The sequence below is a fragment of the Protopterus annectens genome, chromosome 16.part0, assembly GCF_019279795.1.
Source record: "Protopterus annectens isolate FY-2018-M chromosome 16.part0, PAN1.0, whole genome shotgun sequence".
Taxonomy (NCBI): Eukaryota; Metazoa; Chordata; order Ceratodontiformes; family Protopteridae; genus Protopterus; species Protopterus annectens.
Genome location: NC_056750.1, coordinates 228,786,688 through 228,805,143, shown reverse-complemented (window position 1 = coordinate 228,805,143; position 18,456 = coordinate 228,786,688). Strand labels below are relative to the sequence as shown.

At 40.2% G+C, this 18,456-nt stretch overlaps 1 gene segment (V, D, J or C); it reads left to right on the top strand.

Moving 5' to 3' along the window:
• The first annotated feature begins 3,198 nt into the window (after positions 1 to 3,198).
• LOC122790466 lies at positions 3,199 to 4,193 on the top strand. The segment is given in 2 exon segments: positions 3,199 to 3,316; positions 3,739 to 4,193. Coding segments are annotated over 2 exon segments (417 nt in total).
• Positions 4,194 to 18,456: the final 14,263 nt, after the last annotated feature.

Genomic DNA, 18,456 nt, shown 5'->3' with positions numbered 1-18,456 from the left:
GTCTGTTTTCAGTCTGAGACTGTTTGTTTTGTTTAGCAAATGGACATCAGTGTTTGTGCCATAAGTTTTGAAACAAAGTTTTTTTATCAAAACTCTGCAATCATTGTAATAGTAAAGATGAGAACATTATGCACACTGACAGATTTGAACAGTGTTTTTGGCAATTGTGGAGAGACAGACAAGTAATGGGACACTGTGATGGCTGTGGGGGAAGGGGCCCTGGTCCACTACCTTGTCTAATGCTCCATTTGGCCATGATCTGGCTCTGGGTGCATGGAAAATTATACATCATTGTAGTTTTACTGTAATCATTATTTGATTAATCCTCCTGGGTTGAACTTGAAAATGGTCCACAAGGGTCAATGTTCTACCCAGGTTAAAAACTGCAGACAAGAAAACAAACAAGCATGTGAATAACAAAACAATCTAATAATACATAAATTAAATAGGACAGTATGTTTTCAGAAATGTGTTACTAGGGACCTATAGCAATAAACCTAATAAGAGAAGAAAGGGAACCTGATGTGATTCCTATGTTTTCCGGTGGAAAGCAAAAGAGAGGACTAATCAAAAAAGGGCTCAGAGCAGCAGGTACTTAGAGAGACATAAGTCAAGGAATGATTTCCTTAAATGGGACTGATGCCTTGAAAGAAAACACTTTTTATACACTGCAAAACATGAGTAATTATAAACACTTTTTTTTCTCTGAGAATTTAAAGGTATTTCCTGCTGATACTACCAAGTAATACCTGTCTGTATGTATGCACATAATTATTTTTCTCATGAATATGCTGTCTGTATCTGTGTGTTCAGGAAGTTGACAGTGCAGAAGAGGACTTAGCTGGGGGCTTAGGAAGAACAGCTAATGCTAGCTAACTGTCATCAGACACAGAATGAACAGGGCGGCACAACCATGTCAGGTCCTTCTGGAGGCTGGGAACAGAGCAACCATAGGATGACTTGTAAAAATCAGGGTTTATGGCTAAACAATGAAATCGATATCCATAAAACTGTAAATTCAAAGAAGAAAAATGACACACTTATAATGAAGTTCACTTACACATATTTACAGTCTACAAACCCACTACCTATATTTACATATTAAAATACCTAGAAACCCCAAAATTAAAAAAAACAAAACGTTTTGGTGGGGGGAAGGGGTCAAGCCTCCATTCACCTCCCACATGGAAAGGTCCTTCCTTCTACATCTCCTTACTTAAATATATTAACTCTGTGGTCACACAGCCTTGGTAAATGGGCAAACACCCTGAATGGGCAAAAGTCACATTCAGAAGCTGCATCTATAAACCTGACCCATCCAATATTTAATTTACGTATATTCCCTTGTCCATACCATATTCACAAAATTTAAGATCATGCAAAATTTTCAGTATCCATTTCAGCATGGTCATGAAGCAAAAACATATGCAAAATTTACAAGGCATGCCAGAGAACAGAGGCATGAATGCACACCAGTATCATTGTATATAGGCTTGCATATGTTAATGTTAAGAAGGTACAACAGATCTACCATTAGCATTGTAACCAGGTTTGTTGGCTCTTTATATTACCTGATGACATGTCACTAAAAGCACTCATCAAGTCAGTGTTACATGTGAGAGCAGATAGTGAGCTAAGAAACTGTCATTGGGTCACAGTAAAACTCTCAGCAACATTAATGAGGGTATGGAGCACTGAAACAAATGACATGCATCGCAAAACCTCACTAGGATATTCTCCCTTCTCTTAAAGACTGCCTAATTGCTGAATTTCAAGTACCAAATTGCCTCATTCCTTTTGTGAAGGCAAGACTTGGGATCCCCAGATAAGTTGCGAGCCCCTGTGGCCATTTGCTCTTGTCATTCCTTTCTCGTGGGGTCTCAGCAGATGGTAGGGAATGGCTAAATAGTGGGCTCAGTGGAGCAGCCTGTTTCTGGAGCTCTGTCCACTCTGTGGCTCCCTTGTGATCCAGAAAGCTGCTTGGCTTCTGGATGGTGTGTAAACACACAAACACACACACCCACACACACACACACACACACACACACACACACACACACACACACACACACACACACACACACACACACACACTCACAATTTCCCAGGTTGCTTAGAACTGTACACCACATAGCAACATGTACATTACATGCTCACAATGCATGGGGTGCAGCAGTGCAGCACCCTGTGATACTACAAAGTATGGCCAGAGTGGTGAGCCAGGGCCACTTCTCTCCCCCAGGTTGGCTGAACCGGTAGCAACCAGTCACACCCATTCTCTCCATTCTGTCTCATCCATTGCGCATGGTGCTTTTAAGGTAAGGGTCATTTGGGGCACAATCAGGACTTGAGCCTTTGGTGCCATTTGAGCAGGTCAATAGGCCATTATAAGAGTATATCAAATGCCTTTGTTTTATTAGTACAGTACAAACATCTTTGTATTGTCTACAATTATGAGTAACATTACACTCTAAAAATATCTTTTCCACGAATGACCAAATCTAACAACTGAAAAATGTTAATACTGTTCCATTGCAACATGGCCTGTTCTAAATTGAGGTTATAACTATGAAGTATGGAGATGTGACCTGCTGAGCTTCTCTCTTTTTCTTGTTTGTGGGGACGACATAGGTACCCCAGGTAAATGCTTCAGTACTGACTGTGCTGTATGTCTGTTCACTCCTGCTCACTCTTTGTGTTCCACTGTAGTGAACTGAATAAATCACTTTGAGACTGATCACTTAACACTTGAATACAGTGGCAATTGGTGAGCAGCTATAAATGATACATGACTTGATTCAACGAGAGAACGATGTTTAAATTAAATCCCATTTAACGCTTTCTATATGTAGAACAAGCTAATTTCTGAGGTGCCTTATCCTTGATTGAAGCTGGGGTGCTATAATGTCGACTCTTGAAGCACACTGTGACTGTTACTGCACTACATTAATATACAGCGACTTGTGTTTATGCTACACATCCTCACTCTACAGCAGGGTAACACCAGTTCTACTTACCTCCTTCCCCTTCATGTCCCGTATGCAGACGTATATACTGATCTGGGTAGCAGAGGGTTAATGTTTTGAAATAACAACATCTGTACTACAAAAGGAAGTGACTGCTGTGGTTTCTAAGGCTTGGTATATATAATCATGATCCTTGAACTGTTACCATAATCAGAAGCTGAGCAATTTTAAATCACAGATAAAACAGAATATCATTTTGATAAGCATGTTTAGGTTCTGCGCTGCATTTTTGAAATTCTGCATTTCTCTAACCAACAGACATACTGTGTATATCAGTCTTCTACTGACAGGTAACTTAATATAACAAAATAAATCAGCAAACAAAAAAATGTGTTTGTGTGTGTTTGTGTGTATATGATATTCCATAAGCTACATTTCACAATATTAAAACATAGAATGTGCCTTTTATTATATTATTACACTGTGTGTGTGTGTGTGTGTGTGTGTGTGTGTGTGTGTGTGTGTGTGTGTGTGTGTGTGTGTGTGTGTGTGTGTGTGCATATGATATTCCATAAGCTACATTTCACAATATTAAAACATAGAATGCCTTTTTATTATATTATTATACTGCAATAGTGTACAGGAATGTTTTATGCTGATACTGATAGTTAATAGAAAAGAGATTCAAATGCATTATGTGCTGATTCCCATTTAAAAATAAAATATATTAAACATTTTATATTGATTGTTTTTTTTGCTTAAAATCCACTAGCAGGTATCATCGATGGAGATGAAGTAACACAAGAATCGAGTAAAACTGCATATGAAGAGGGAAGTGTTGTCCTCCTCTGTAATTTCACAACAACATCTGCAGTAGCACAACTGTACTTCTACTGGTATCAGCAGAAAGCAAATGGACCTTTGGAGTACCTACGTCTTCAGATGTATAAAACTAAAACTGATGCAAAAGAAGGTCGTTTCACATCACACTTTGATGTATCCAACAATTTTGTGTATTTGAATATTTCCAGAGCCCATCTCTCTGACTCGGCAGTTTACTACTGTGCGATGAGTGACACAGTGATGACATCTTCACTAACATGAGACAAGAACTTGAGCCAGGTGTTTGTGAAGAAAACTTCACTTTCTCCTTGAGAAGAAACAGGGCAGGGACATTCTTAAAGTACAGTAAATATTGTATGGTATGGCAGTCACTGATGGTTTGGTTTAAAATAACAGTTCTTACTTCATATTCTGTGTTAAAATTTCTTGAAATAATTCTTCATCCTTTTGCTTTGAAAGTGCTTTAAAGTCTCCTGTGATGCCACGTTTTGAAGTCATAGAAGAAACATTGATTAAAACTGCACTAAAAATGTGCTGGGACTATACAATGTTAGTGCTTTGAGTTTAAATGGATATTCATATGTAAAATGTTCATTTTTCTCATAATATTATACGTTATAAAATACTTGTAAGTTTTTTGTATAGAAGAGACACTACTAATAGGTAACATTTGGTGACTCACGGTATTTATAAACATAATTATTCTGCAAAATGTTTTTCATACGCACCATAGGCTTTTAAGACCATATGAGTTGCAAGGCAAATAGGTTAAAGATTCCATTTGTTTCTTGCCAAAACTCATCCTTAAGCTGTATCTCACACTTTCAGGGAGGCAAAACATGTCAGGCTTGGGATAAATTTAAGGGATATTTGTCCAATCATCTAGGTTCTTCTTTAAAGATATGAGTGTCTTAATGTTTTTAACACATAAAGGCAATTTGTTTCAAAGTTGAAGCAACCTACCCCTCCACTGTGTCTTACTGTTTGTCTTGTTAGAGGTTTAGGTTCTCAGACTGAGTGCTTGTGGAGCTATTTGCCTTAAGGAGTTGCAGGGTCTTTGACGGCATGGACTGCAATACATAATTTTCCTCTCAGGCTGCTTAGTCTTGGTGCTTCTGTGCCGGATCATCAAAAAAATGGAACAATTAAGCACATTGTCCATAAAAATTACAGAAAAAGGATGATAGCAAATGAAACTCTCTGATGGACAGTACTAGACACTTAAAAATGCAGATCAGTTGTGAAGAAAATGGAAAAAAATCACGATAGTGCTGATAGCATAACAGAGAATGCATCATTCTCAAATCCTATAGAAGTTAGCGACCAGTAAATAGTGGACAGTTGCAGAAGAAACCCCTGATTTCATGACTATGAGTGTCCCTTTTTCCAAAAGGGACAATATACAACTTGATAGGAAAACCTGGTAGACATAAGGGAGCCTGGGAATTTCAGATGTGACAAAGATAGTCATAGACAACAAATTAATGGCAAAACTGATTCATTACAAAGCTGCACCAGTATTTGTAGCCTAGATGGAGATACTGATAGGATCATTAAGTTGGCAAGAAGATGGTGGAAGGAGAAATCCCTTGCATGACCTATATAACTCACAGTGTTTCAAAAAAAAGAATGACTGCTAACTATAGAGGTAGGGAAGAGGCATGCAGGAAATTAATAGATAGGTGTTCAAGGTGATGAAATATTGTTTGGAATACTTTGCAGGTAGAAGAAGGCCTATGACCAAGCACAATAAGCCCCAAGACGATTTCATTTGAAAGCAGGTCTTATATTCTTAAGACAAATTAGGAGGGAAATGGAAAGATGCAGCTGGTAATTGCATTACCAAGCAAAGATGTATAAGTTAATTCAGTGAGCAGGGCAATTCAGTGGGAAATAGAAAAGGGTTGAAGAAGGGGATCCTGATAGTGGTACGATGAAGCCTAGAATAAAGGGCTGTAGTGGCAAAAAACATAGAAGTCAACAAGTTAGGTGGGAGGCTGGTATAATGGTTAAGCTGTTTACCTTGCAGACACAATGTGCAGGGTTCAATTCTTACATAATGTAATTGGCTAGGCTTAAAATGACCCACAAGGGCAGTTAGCCTAGTACTAATCTATGAACCTATGGGCCTGCATAGTCATCAGACTGCACCCAAGTGAGAAGAGAAACTGTTAGTAACAGAGGATGAGCTCAGAAGATCTTGACTTATGGATCACCACTGAAACTAGATCAATGGAACATGTAGGATTAAAAACCAGATACAGTACAGAGAAATGAAGCGGGGAATGAAGAAGGCCAGTAAGGATCATAGACCTCTTATGTACAAAGGGCAAAAAGGACAGAGATACCAAAGAGAAAGGAAGAAAGTAGATGAGCTGGAAGCAAAGGAACAAAGACAGGACAAGAAAAGAAACAGTAACAAAGATCAGGCAGCCCTCAAGGGGATTCCAGGGAGCATTAAGTGTCTGAGGAGTGAGATAATGCAGAACAGGGACCCATCATTAGAGAAAATAATGATAGTCACTGGAGGGAGCCAAGGACCCAAACATTGGCAATGGAACGAAGTTAAAGTCTCCAATACATTCAAAAACCTTCCTTCTTGTTTCTCGACAAAGGCAGTCTTAATTGCTGCAGGGGTTAGCACTCAGAGCTTTAAGCAGGTATATATATATATATATATATATATATATATATATATATATATATATATATATATATATATATTCTAAAATGAACTGTAAATCTGTAAAATATTGTAATATTTTTGTATGATAATATATGCTTTTAATATATTATGGCAAGATATAGCCAGGAATTGTTAAAAGAGCAATAAAACTAGTATAAGTCTTGGAGAATTTAAAAGTCTACCAAAACGTTTTGCAACACCAATGTGTCCAAACACCAAGTTGCACCTTCATTTGTCTTAAGGGTCTCAGCAAACTTGCTATACTATGATAACATACTGAAATAAACAAGCAATTCAGGAACTTAACATCCACCAAAGCCAAGTTTGAGGCTAAAATAGCTATCCAAGACAAAGACAATCACAAGATATTTTTAGTTATGTTCTTAATGACAAAAGTCAGCAACGCACTGAGCTGATTGTGAATAGTGTTACCTTTACTGAGACTGAAGATATAGTGAACCAAATGGCTGATACATTTAGCTCTAACTTTACCCCTATTTCCCCTCCATCTGTCTCATAGGATATACCTGAAACTGGCTCACATCCAGCTATCACACAAGGCTAAGTCCTAAAAGTGCTATGAGAAACTAAAAATACTGCATCGATGAGTGCTGACAATATCCTTCAAAGCATCTTAAATAGCATGAAGCACAATTTAGCCACAGCTCTAACAACAATGTTAAATCTCAGCCTCCATACAGGTTTTGTACCAACAGAATGGAGAACAGCTACAGTCATTCCCCTGCATAAGGGGAAATGCTTCAAAGACCCAGACGATTATAAACCCATAAGTCTGACTAGCCATCAAAATACTTATCATGGAATTAATCAGTCAGGACATAGAGAATCTCCAAGCACTGACCCATCTCAGTTTGGATTCACCAAGGGCAAGTCATGCTTACTCAAACTGGTGGATTTTTTTAAAAGGTCACTAAAGCAATGGATGAAGGCAAAAAAGTACATACCACATACCTCAACCTGGCCAAAGCTTTTGGCAGAATTCTCTATTCAGGCATAGTACAACAACTAAATAAACTTGGAATAAAACCCTGTTTCACCCACCAGATTGCCAATTGACTGACAGATAATCAAAATAAAGGAGATACCTCCACAAAGAGAAAAGTCACCAATGGAGTATCCCAGAGTTCTGCTGAAACCTCTCCTGTTTGGCATCTACTCTTCTGAAGTAAAAGCCAATACCACTAGATGATTAAGTTTGCAGCTGACTGAAATCTAGAAGCAGTTATTGAATCCCCAAATGACTTAGCCATCCTGCAGGAAGGTTTGTCTCAAATAAATAAATGGTGCCAAAATCATGAACTGAAGCTAAATGCTAAAAAATGCATTATTATATCCCATCTACTCCAGGAAACTACCACATTGACAACATGCCCCTAAGAGTTGATTCAGTTGTTTGGGAACTATGTGGACAGTGACCTAACTTTTGGCCAACATGTGTCTGTTGTAAGAAAGTCATTCTATACTGTTCTGCTTATAAACAAAGGGATTGTGCTAAATTTAGAGATATAATTTCCCTCTTTACTCAGCACTCATTAGCCCATTTATTGAATACAATGCCACCTTTGTCAGGTATCTGCCTAGACACATGAAAAGCTGGAACACCCATAGAATTCCTTACTTAAAGGCTACAAAGCCTAAACAACATGTACTACATGCTACATGAACTAACTCAAGGCCCTGTCACTGTACTAGGTACCCTGCAGACAGCTAAGACCGGTGTGACTTTTGCCTAGTAAACAAGGCATCCTCCAACCCATGGATTTACTTAACGTCAGCAAGTCAAATGGCATCAATAATACACAGTCAAGGAGTCTAAACCTCTTTTGCAACATCAACAGAATGGCTTGGTGGGGCAAGTATATCTCACAGAAGATACCACTGCTGTGGAACAGACTCCTTATCCACATAAAACAAAGTTCATCCCTGTCTATATTCGAGCACAATTTAGATCTATGGCCAGAAAACATAAAATTTTATGCCCTAAGGGCTGCCCCCTGTACTACTACTAGATAAAGGCAGCTCCTATATGCTTTATCCCATGCATGGGTCCCCTCAAATTATCTATGATATGATTCCAGTTATTCTTATTAGGGGTTGTTGTTGTTTTTCTTTCGGCTTTTCCCAGTTAGGGGTCACCACAGCAGAACTCCGGTCCGATAATGATTGGCAGTTGTTTTTTATGGTGTCAAGTTGCCAGCCCGACGCCCAACCTTCAACGAAGGCATGCCCATTCAATGCATGTCTTTCTAATGCCCACTCAACCGCGGGGAGGACATGCAGACTCCACACAGAAGGCACTCCCAACCCAAGCTGAGAATCGAATGGGAGAACCTCTTGCTGTGAGGCAGCAATGCTACTGCTGCACCACCGCAGAAGGGGTTGTGTAAGGCCAGTCTATAACTAAATGGGATAGTTTATTTTGAAAACAAAAAGAATAACTGTCTAGGTGTAAAATGACCTGCAAGTGCAGCTCGCCTGGTACTTTCCTATGAATCTACCAATCTATGATCAGAGAAGGCTGTTGGTGATATGTCTGCCAGCTAGGTTTATTGCAAATAACAAAAGTTAATCAAAAGTAATTGATTCTGATAGTTATCTTTGTAAGTAGCATTGTGCATTATATTCTCTCATTTTAGGGTTCTGTCCACACAAAAAGTTACACATGAAAGACTGTCATTTGAATCCCTGTGATGTTTGCTGCTGAAAAAACAAGCTAGGTTTGCCTACTGGCAATTTGTGTAGTATTAACACCTTTGCTGGATTAAAAGTCCCCATTCCAATTACAATAGGGTACTTTCTACCTCCTGGTGAATTCAGAGCTTCCAAAAAGTATATAAATTTTGTTCATAGGTTCATAGGTTCATAGGTAGGTACTAGGCTATCTGCCCGAGAGCATTTATAAGTGTAGCCAGAGTGCATCAGCTTTCGCCACCCCATTGATTAGTTAACTGAGCCTCTGTCAAGAAGAGCCAATGAAGTGATCCCAGGGGTGTATTTTCTGTTATCCATCCACTCGTCAAGGTTTCTCTTGAAGAGTGTTAGTGAGGGGCTCTGCTTAATGTAGTTAGGAATTTTGTTCCAAAGCATGGGGAGTCTCTGTGACAGGAATATATCCCTCCAGAATGTTCTATTTATTGCTGAGGCAAGGTTTAGCTCACTAGAGCAAATGGCTCGCAGTGACTTGGATTTCTTTAGGTGGAGCATGTCCATCAATTCTGAGTTGGACATGGCTTTGTAAATCAGGCAGAGATCACCTCTGAGCAAGTGATATGCCACTGAGTACAGCTGAAGTTTTTCCAATCAGGCTGCATAGGACATATGTTTGAGACCAGTAATCCTCTTGGTGAGGTACTTTTGTGGTCTTTCCAGCTGTTGAAAGTGTCTTGTGAAGTACATCCCAAACGGGGCATTGTACTCTATGATGGGTCTGATGAATGATGAGTAGAAGGGCAGTATAACCTCTTTATTTCTAGATGCGAACCCGTTAGTAATTAGATGGGCTACATAGAAGGATTTCCTAACTACTTTGGCAATATGATTGTCAAAGGAGAGATTACTATCTACCTGAGTCCCCAGATCTCTTATTACCTCTTCTGTGTTAAGGGGCTGCCAGCTATGTGGTAATTCATAGGTGTTTTGTTTTTCCCAAATGGGATGACTATGCATTTTTTGGCATTTAGCTTGAGACCATGACTTTGACACCAGGTGTCCTTCTCAGTAAGGCCCTTTTCGAGAATGTCCATGTCAGCCAGAGAGTCAATTATGGCTCCTATTTTGCAGTCATTGGTGAACTTGGTTAGCCATAGTCCTCCTTTATTTGCCTGTACTTCTGAGAAGTATATGCCGAACAGTAGGGGTCCCAGGACTGAGCCTTGTGGGTCACCACTTGTGACTGGTTTAGAGTCGGACCTGGAGCCCACTATTCTTAATGAGTGAGTTCTGTCTGTAAGCCTGTTGTCAACCCATCTTGTGATGTAGGGGTTTATGTTCAGGCTGGTGAGTTTTTCTATAATTCCTGAGTGGGGAATGGTGTCAAAAGCCTTGGCGAGGTCAAAGTAGGCTGTGTGAACTACCTTCCCCTCATCTATGGCCTTGGTGACTGTCTCGAAGAAGTCAACCAGGTTAGTAGGCATGATTTTCCCTTAACAAAGCTGAACTGGGTCGGGTCAAGTGTTTGAAGGTTCCCAATGTCTTTGTTAATGAGTTCCATGATGATGCACTCCATAGCCTTGCAGACCAGGCTAGTCAGACTTATGGGGCGATAGTTACCAGGGCCAGTTGTGGCCCCTCCTTTGTGGAGTGGAATAACCGCTGCTGTGCACCATTCTATGGGCACATAGCCTGTGGAGAGGCTGAGGTTGAGCAGTGTGTTTAGGTGGGGAGTTAGTTCATTCTGTAGTTCATTCAAGACGCAGCCTGGGACACCATCTGCCCCCATTGACGCTGTGCATTTGGCTTTTGAAAGGGCTGTTTTCACCTGTGTATCTGTGATTTCCGGGACACTACACTTTTCTGGTATTATTGTGGGCCCTTTTGGGGGTGAGAGGGGGGTGAAGTTTGCACTGAATCTATCTGCCAGGATGTTGGCAATATCAGTGAGTTCAGTACATTTTGTGCTATTTTGCACTAGCTCAGAGCATATCTGCGAGTTGCCACTTAGATTATTGACATCGCTAAAGAAGGCTTTGTGGTTATCTTTCAAATCCTTGGCTATTTTTATTTCGAAGTTAGCCTTGGAGGATTTTATGAGGGACCTTAGTTTCTTACTGATACTGATCAGGGATGTCTTTCCATCTTGGGATTTGCTTTTTTTCTGAACTAGTTTCCTCCTTCTATTGTATAGCCTGTTTATGGCAGGGGTCCACCAGACTGGTTTCCTTCTCTTAGGGGAGTGAGTCATGGTTTTGCTAGGGATGGCATGATCCATGCATCCTTGTAGGTGCTCATAGAGTGCATTTGTAAAGGTTCCTGCATCTTGAACACTGTTATCCTTTAGCGTGGGGGCTGTGAAACTTACCACCTCTGTCTTAAGTAAGGTGAAGTTTGCTATAGAAAACCTTTCACTGTGGTTTCCTTGGTTTTGAGGTGGTGGTGTGGTGTGGACATCCAGAGTGATTAGTTTATGGTCTGATCTAACCAGTGACGGGTTGACCTCTGGTGTTGAACACCTGTCGCCCATGTTGGTGATGATCAGGTCCAATATGTTTTCACCTCTGTTAGGGGAGTTTACCAGCTGATCCAGGGCATTTGAGTTATAAATTCCAGGAAGCACTGGACCTGCGAGTTTGTACTTGAGTAGTTCTCCCAGTTAATGGTAGGGTAATTGAAATTGCCCAATATCTGGGTGTTTGGTAGGACCTTTATGTTTTCCAGTGTCTCCAGAAAGGCGGAGTGGTGGTCCTGGGTCATAGAGGGTGATCTGTAGCAGGCCACAATTTGCATTGCAGATTTGCCTAATGTTAGTTGCACATGGATGATCTCGGAGGTATCATGCTGCGCCACTAACCTGGAAGTGTAGGTATCCTTGATGAATATGGATACACCTCCTCCTTTTGTGTTTTGGTCCATATTCTGTGGCCAAAATGTGTTTTATGAGTTGTAGCCTGGTAGTGCTGGGGTGCTCTGTGGAGCCTTGAACAAGGTTTCAGTTACTGCACAGATGTTGACGTTCTCCATACTGAGGAGTGCTTCGAGAGCATGCATTTTGAGATTTAAACTCCTGGCGTTGAGTAGCATAACCCTCATTTTTGTATTTGTGCTGTTTACGGAGGTGGGTTTGACTTTTGAGCCTTGCCTAAAAAAGGCACTATGGGGGCAGCAAGAGCCTTGGCCAGTATTCAAAAGCCTAGGTGTGGGGCTGACAGACACTGAGTCCCCTTTGAATGACACCAGAAGCTTAGCCAATTGTTGAAATTGATCATTTTTTTCTTTATACTGCGGTATCATTCTTGGTGAGGGCTGGATGCTACTCAGGGTCAGGGTAATACCCGCCTGAGCTACATGATCAGAGAGCTCTTCCATGTCTCTTTTCATGTAGTCCAGGGAGGTATGTTTCAGGTCATTCACACCAACATGAACAATGACAGAGTCATATTTGTACTTGTTCTGGAGTTACCTGAGTGCTTGTGTTACATGGTGGATTCTGGCTCCCGACAGGCAGCTAACAGTAACCTTCTCCTTGTCCAGCCTAGTGAGTGGGACATCAGTGTGCCTGACTGTAGAGTCACCTATTACTAGTGTGTTAGTATGTTATTTCACCTTATGGGCTGTGATTGTGCGGCACACTGATTTTGTGTTTTATGTGTTGTCTGGTTTGTGACGGGAGGTGCAGGTTTTTTGGGGTGTCTGCTTTGGAAGTCTGTGATGCTTTTGCAGGTTTTTATTTAGAGCCTCCGAGTATGATTTTGTTTATTTATGTGTATTTTTTACCAGTGCTGGTTTATTATGTCTATGTGAGGCTGGAGGTGTGGTGCAAGTGTTAACCTTCTCCTCATGACAGCCTATTCCAGTTTTGGGTGGAGAGAGCTTAGCCTCCAATTTAGCTATATAATTGCATCTCTCGCATATGTTAATGTTTTGTGGTAGGAGGAGAGGGCTGTCTGTGTACATGAGGCAGTTGTAACATTGCCTCATTATACCCAGGTTCACCAGCTGGACTGGAGAGTATACCTGAAATTGCCCTTTGGTCATGCCTGAATAGTAGGGTGAGCTGCTTAGTCGCTTGGTTGGTGAGGGGTGAATAATGAGCCTTGCCCTACTGGGCAATCAAGTGTCGGGGTATATTAGTGCTTGTTAGTAGGTCTGAGCAAGTGCTGGATTGTAGGATGCTTTTTAAGTGCTTAGTTGAGAGTTGGACTACTTTCAAGGGAAAAACTGAAGAGGATACTTGGTGGAGCTGGGATAAATTTAACCCTAGCTAACTGGTGCTGCCTGGATGTGCAAAACCATGCAAACAAAGGAAAATGAAAGCGATAGAAATTAGCCTAAAATGGCCTATAAACTACTAACGTCTGGGCTGGAACCACTCCTCCAGGGACAGATGGCTGCTCAAAGCTCCCTCTCTCACAGGTGAACAGAGAAAGCTCTTATCCAAGTAAGGTATGGGCAACTCAGAAAATTGTAACACAGCCCTGAATTTAGCATTAGCCTGAAAACTGGACTATACTAGCTTAGAAAGGTGGGAAACAAGGAACAATGTTTTTTTTTTAAAAGATAAGGCAAAAACAGTAAAAAAATACACTTAAAACATCTTTAAATGACTACAAACAGTAAAAAAATACACTTAAAACAGCTTTAGATGACTACAAGCAATCAGAAAAGGCTTTTAAACAAATTACACAATTAACCAGTAAAAAAAAATCTCAAAACTGAGCCCTGTTCCTGCAGTCTTCAATCAGACAAGTTCTAACTGCACACTCCTGCCACTGGGGTGCAGGGGAACCTTCTCCAAAAAAGAAGGCCTGGATTAATGCTCAAGTTATACAAACAAAGCTAGATTCAGCAGGCCTCGATCTAGTCTATGCTACAGCAAACAAGGTGCACCAATTTCAGTAAGAAACAGTTCAAATATGCAGGCACTATAAGCCTTTAACCAGAAATTCCCAGTTTAGAAGGGTAGAGTCCAGCCTCTCCTCCCACAAGAATGCAGACCACGAACCTTCTTAATGTAAAATAACTGTATCACTTTGATTTGGACCATATAATTTACCAAAGTACATCATCCCCTTCATAGAGCAAAACTGACTTATATACCACTAACCCTCTTAATCCACCACTTTCTTCTATATCTGCCATTCAATATTGCCCTTAAAGAGAGTAACAGTACCCCATTTAGCAGAGATGGAATTTTTCATGATTCGACCAACAGCATTAGAAAAGAAACTGGAACAGAACCTTTCTCAGCTCAGTTTCATCTCTTGCATAGTGGTGACCCATCCTTTACAGTTCCTTAGGTTTCCCCTAGGATCATATTCCACTACAATGGGGCATTTATTCCCTTCATATTCTAAGTGATAAGGAACAGAAGGCAATATATCCATTGACTGCCAGTTGAGAAGTACTAAACATCACGGAAAACAAGCTGTCCCCCAAAATTAGGTGATAAAACTATGCTCAAGTGTGGCATCGCAGTGTAGCCTACGGAAGGGACAGGGCAGCAGGGGTGGGGGTCTAAAACACACAATTTGGCAGTCTTTGTGGATTAGATGGTTAAGCATGTAGTTGAGAGTACGCCACATCTTGTGAAAGATACTTGGGACTTTTTGGGACAGATTAAGCAAGATTTATGGAATCCTGATCTGATTTTTTTGACAATAGATGTACAAGATTTATTCTCCTGTATTCCTAGAGAGGAAGGTTTGGATTATTTTGAAAAAATGCTGTTTGATCATTCTAGTTTATCTCCAGAGCATATACAGCTTGTTTGTGAAATTATGGCCTTGATTTTAGATAACAACTATATTTTTTGAAGGGCAATATTTCCAACAAACCAAAGGAGTTGCTATGGGGGCATCTTGTGCCCCCATTTATGCAAACCTTGTTTTATTAGGGTGGGAGAAAGAGTTTATTTTTGAAAGTAGGTTTCATTTGGATAGCTTGTTTTACAGCAGGTACCTGGACGATATTTTTATTTTATGGAAGGGTACCAAGGAAAGCATTGCTGGTTTTGTTGAATACCTAAATGACACTACCCATGATTTTAAATTTACCTATGAGTGTAATGAGAAAGAAATTCACTATCTTGATACCACCATCATCAAAGATGTGTGTTGTTTTAGATCCAAGGTGTACAGAAAGAAAACTTTTTGTAATTCCTACCTCCATTTCCAAAGTCACCACCCACTATACCAGAAAAAAAGTATTGTCAAGGGACAGGCAATCAGAATTTCTAGAATGACTTCCCATCTTGAGGACGTCATTAAGGAATTCAGTGACCTGAGGAACATGTTTCTGGAGAGAGATTATCCACTAGAATTTGTAGAGGGTATTTTACAAGAGATTTTGAGAGAGTGGGGTTCTAAATATGAACCTCTACTAGGTAGAGGTCTTTCTAAAACCAAAAATTGCGAAACAACAGAGAGTTCTACTCATAACTTCTCCCAGGCATGTGTGGTGCAATATAGTACACATTATAATGACATCAGAAATATACTTTGTAAGAATTGGAACTTTTTTAGGGGTGACCCTAATATTTTACAAGCAGTGGGTGAACAGCCTATTTTTTGTACCAAAGTGGGCCGCAACTTGAAACTTACCTTGGAGGGTAACATGAATAATAGTAGAGAAAAAATGAATGAATTTACCAAAGTCTGTGCTTGTTGTACACAGTGTAGGTATACATTTTCGGCTGCTAGTTTGCAACTTGATAATATCAACCAGGACACAGTGTTTTTCAAAAAAGGTAACTGTCAGATTAGCAAAATAGTTTATCTGGCAAAGTGTAATTTCTGCCCGGGATTTTATGTTGAGAAAACTGAGAGGGTTCTCAGGTCCAGGATATATGAACACTTATATGACATTAAGAATTCCAAAGAAACCAATGCCTTATTTAGGCACAGTAAAATATGTGTTAATTTCTCTGGATTTAAGTTTGGGATATTAGATACCATTGAAATAAACCCCAGGGGTGGCAACTGGAAAAACACTTTAAACAAGAGGGAACAGATGTGGCAGCTTCGTGTGGCAGCTAATCTGTGTCCAGGATTAAATGATTTTATATCTATTTTGCCTGCTTTAAAAGAAAGAGTGGAAATGGTTTAATTTTATACAATTTCTTCACAGAAATGTATTTTATTGTATTTTTAGTGTTTATAGTGTATGCCTTTAAGGTATTAATTTATTCAAGAGATCTTTTGTTTGACTGGTGGGATTTCTCACCTATCCTGTGACAGTGTAATATATTTAAATCCACATGACTGTTTGTATATTGTTCTGAGGAAGTTAATTTTACTTTGATGAAAGTGCTTAACCTGGAAAATAAACTTTTGTGTACTAGTCCTACTGGTGAATTTGTGGTTTTTTTGTGTGTTAATACTGTCTGTATTATACTATTATCACAGCTGGAGTCAATGATTGCCCACAATCTGTAGTCCTTCATACAGCTGTTTGGACACCGGATGTATATGTCATTTGTGATGTCTGTGGCTTAAATAATGGACAGGAAAGCGCCTAGCAGGCAGTGTTGATGTATAGATCAGATCACTGGACCAAAGATATAGTTCACTTCACACATTTGAACATATTTAGATGCCTCATATGTGATACAGTGGTCTACCCACTTGTTGATATATGTTTTTATGGCCACATCTGACATTGCTAAGTGAATACCTCAGTGTGGATTTGTATCAAATGCCTTGGCCTTGTCACATTCAAAAGGATGATAGAGTTGTCATCATGCATGCCCTCAATGACCTCTTTTTTGGACACTTAACAGATGTAACAGACATGATGTTGCATTAACAACTCACACAGGTCTGTTGGACACAGCTGGGATATTATTAGTATCCATTTAGAAAAGGTCCATGGTGACATGTTAGTCTACCCGACAAATGAGGAGAGTCAGCATGTGTCTATACATGCGTGCATTGGGTGCTGTCCCCCTAACTCAGATGGATGCATGTTGATGTACACCTTTCTACAGGAACATAGTCTATATAAAGGGTGTGTTGATGTGTGGATTCAACTATGTCAGGAAGGCGTATGTGCTGAGTCACAAGATATTCAATCTGTGATGTTGTCATAGCCTATTGATTCTGTGTGATGGGCCTGGATGAAGGTAAGACTGGCTATCCTAATCTGGCCTAGGGTTTGGACACAATCTCCCATGCAGGTGTCATTGAGAAACTCTTCTAGCTGGGGATTAACCCTTAAGTCATTAGATGAGTAACCAATTGGCTCACCGAGAAAACACATACTGAGAAAGCTGGTGAATCAACCTGTACCAGTAGAGTTGTCACAACTTGCTTACCCCCAGGGATCTGTGCTTAGCCCTTTACTGTTTGGAATCTATTTTTTGACAGTTCAGACTAAAGTATACTGCTTTTGGCTTACTGCGTTTGTTGATTCTTGCATACTGTTGCCCTTCTGAAAAATTGAATTCCCTGCTAATTACAGCACTGACAACAGTCCCAATATGCTGAAACCCATTAATACAAACACTGGGAGCAGATATAGATATCAATCTGAACTTTGATTAACAAGTGGCCACTCTGATATTGAAAGCCTATGTTGTGCACATATGTTGTGCACATCATAAGTCATGCCATTGTATTCATATCTGAGAATTATACTACAGCACTGTACTCAAACCTCATCAGAACACTAATACAGTATAAAGGTCTCTTGCATGCACCACACCAGACACATGCAGCAGCTGGAGAAATCACAGGGGCTTCTCAGCAAGAAAACGCAGGGCCTACAAACCATGTCATGAAGTATGCAGATAGCCTGAAAGACATGTCACTGTAATGCGTATCGTATAGGATGTGACTTTTGCCTGGCTCCAGGCCAGTCTCTGACCCCACTCTGATGGGAATAGCACACATCCATAAATCAGATATAGCTGATGACATCAGCAGTGTCTGTGAAGAGACTATGGTAATAATGTCCCACATGCTGATGTAAAAGGCTCTCTGTAGTGTCAAGCAAGAGCACAAACACATGCACACCCCCAGTTGAATGCAGTATGAATAGAACCCCTACCTAAGTACACAGACTACAGAGCTCAGTACTTTATTCAAGCACCACTGCACAAGCCAGAGTTTTACAAGGATGCAGGACAATTTATAGCGAATGACATCAGCAGGGCATGTTGAAGAGAAGATGTTGGGAGGCCTGCATAGGTTCATAGCTTCATAATCTCATAGGAGGTTACTAGGCTAATGGCCCTAGGACCTTTACAAGCCTACCAATGTAAAACCCCACGTACCCTTGTTGAGCATA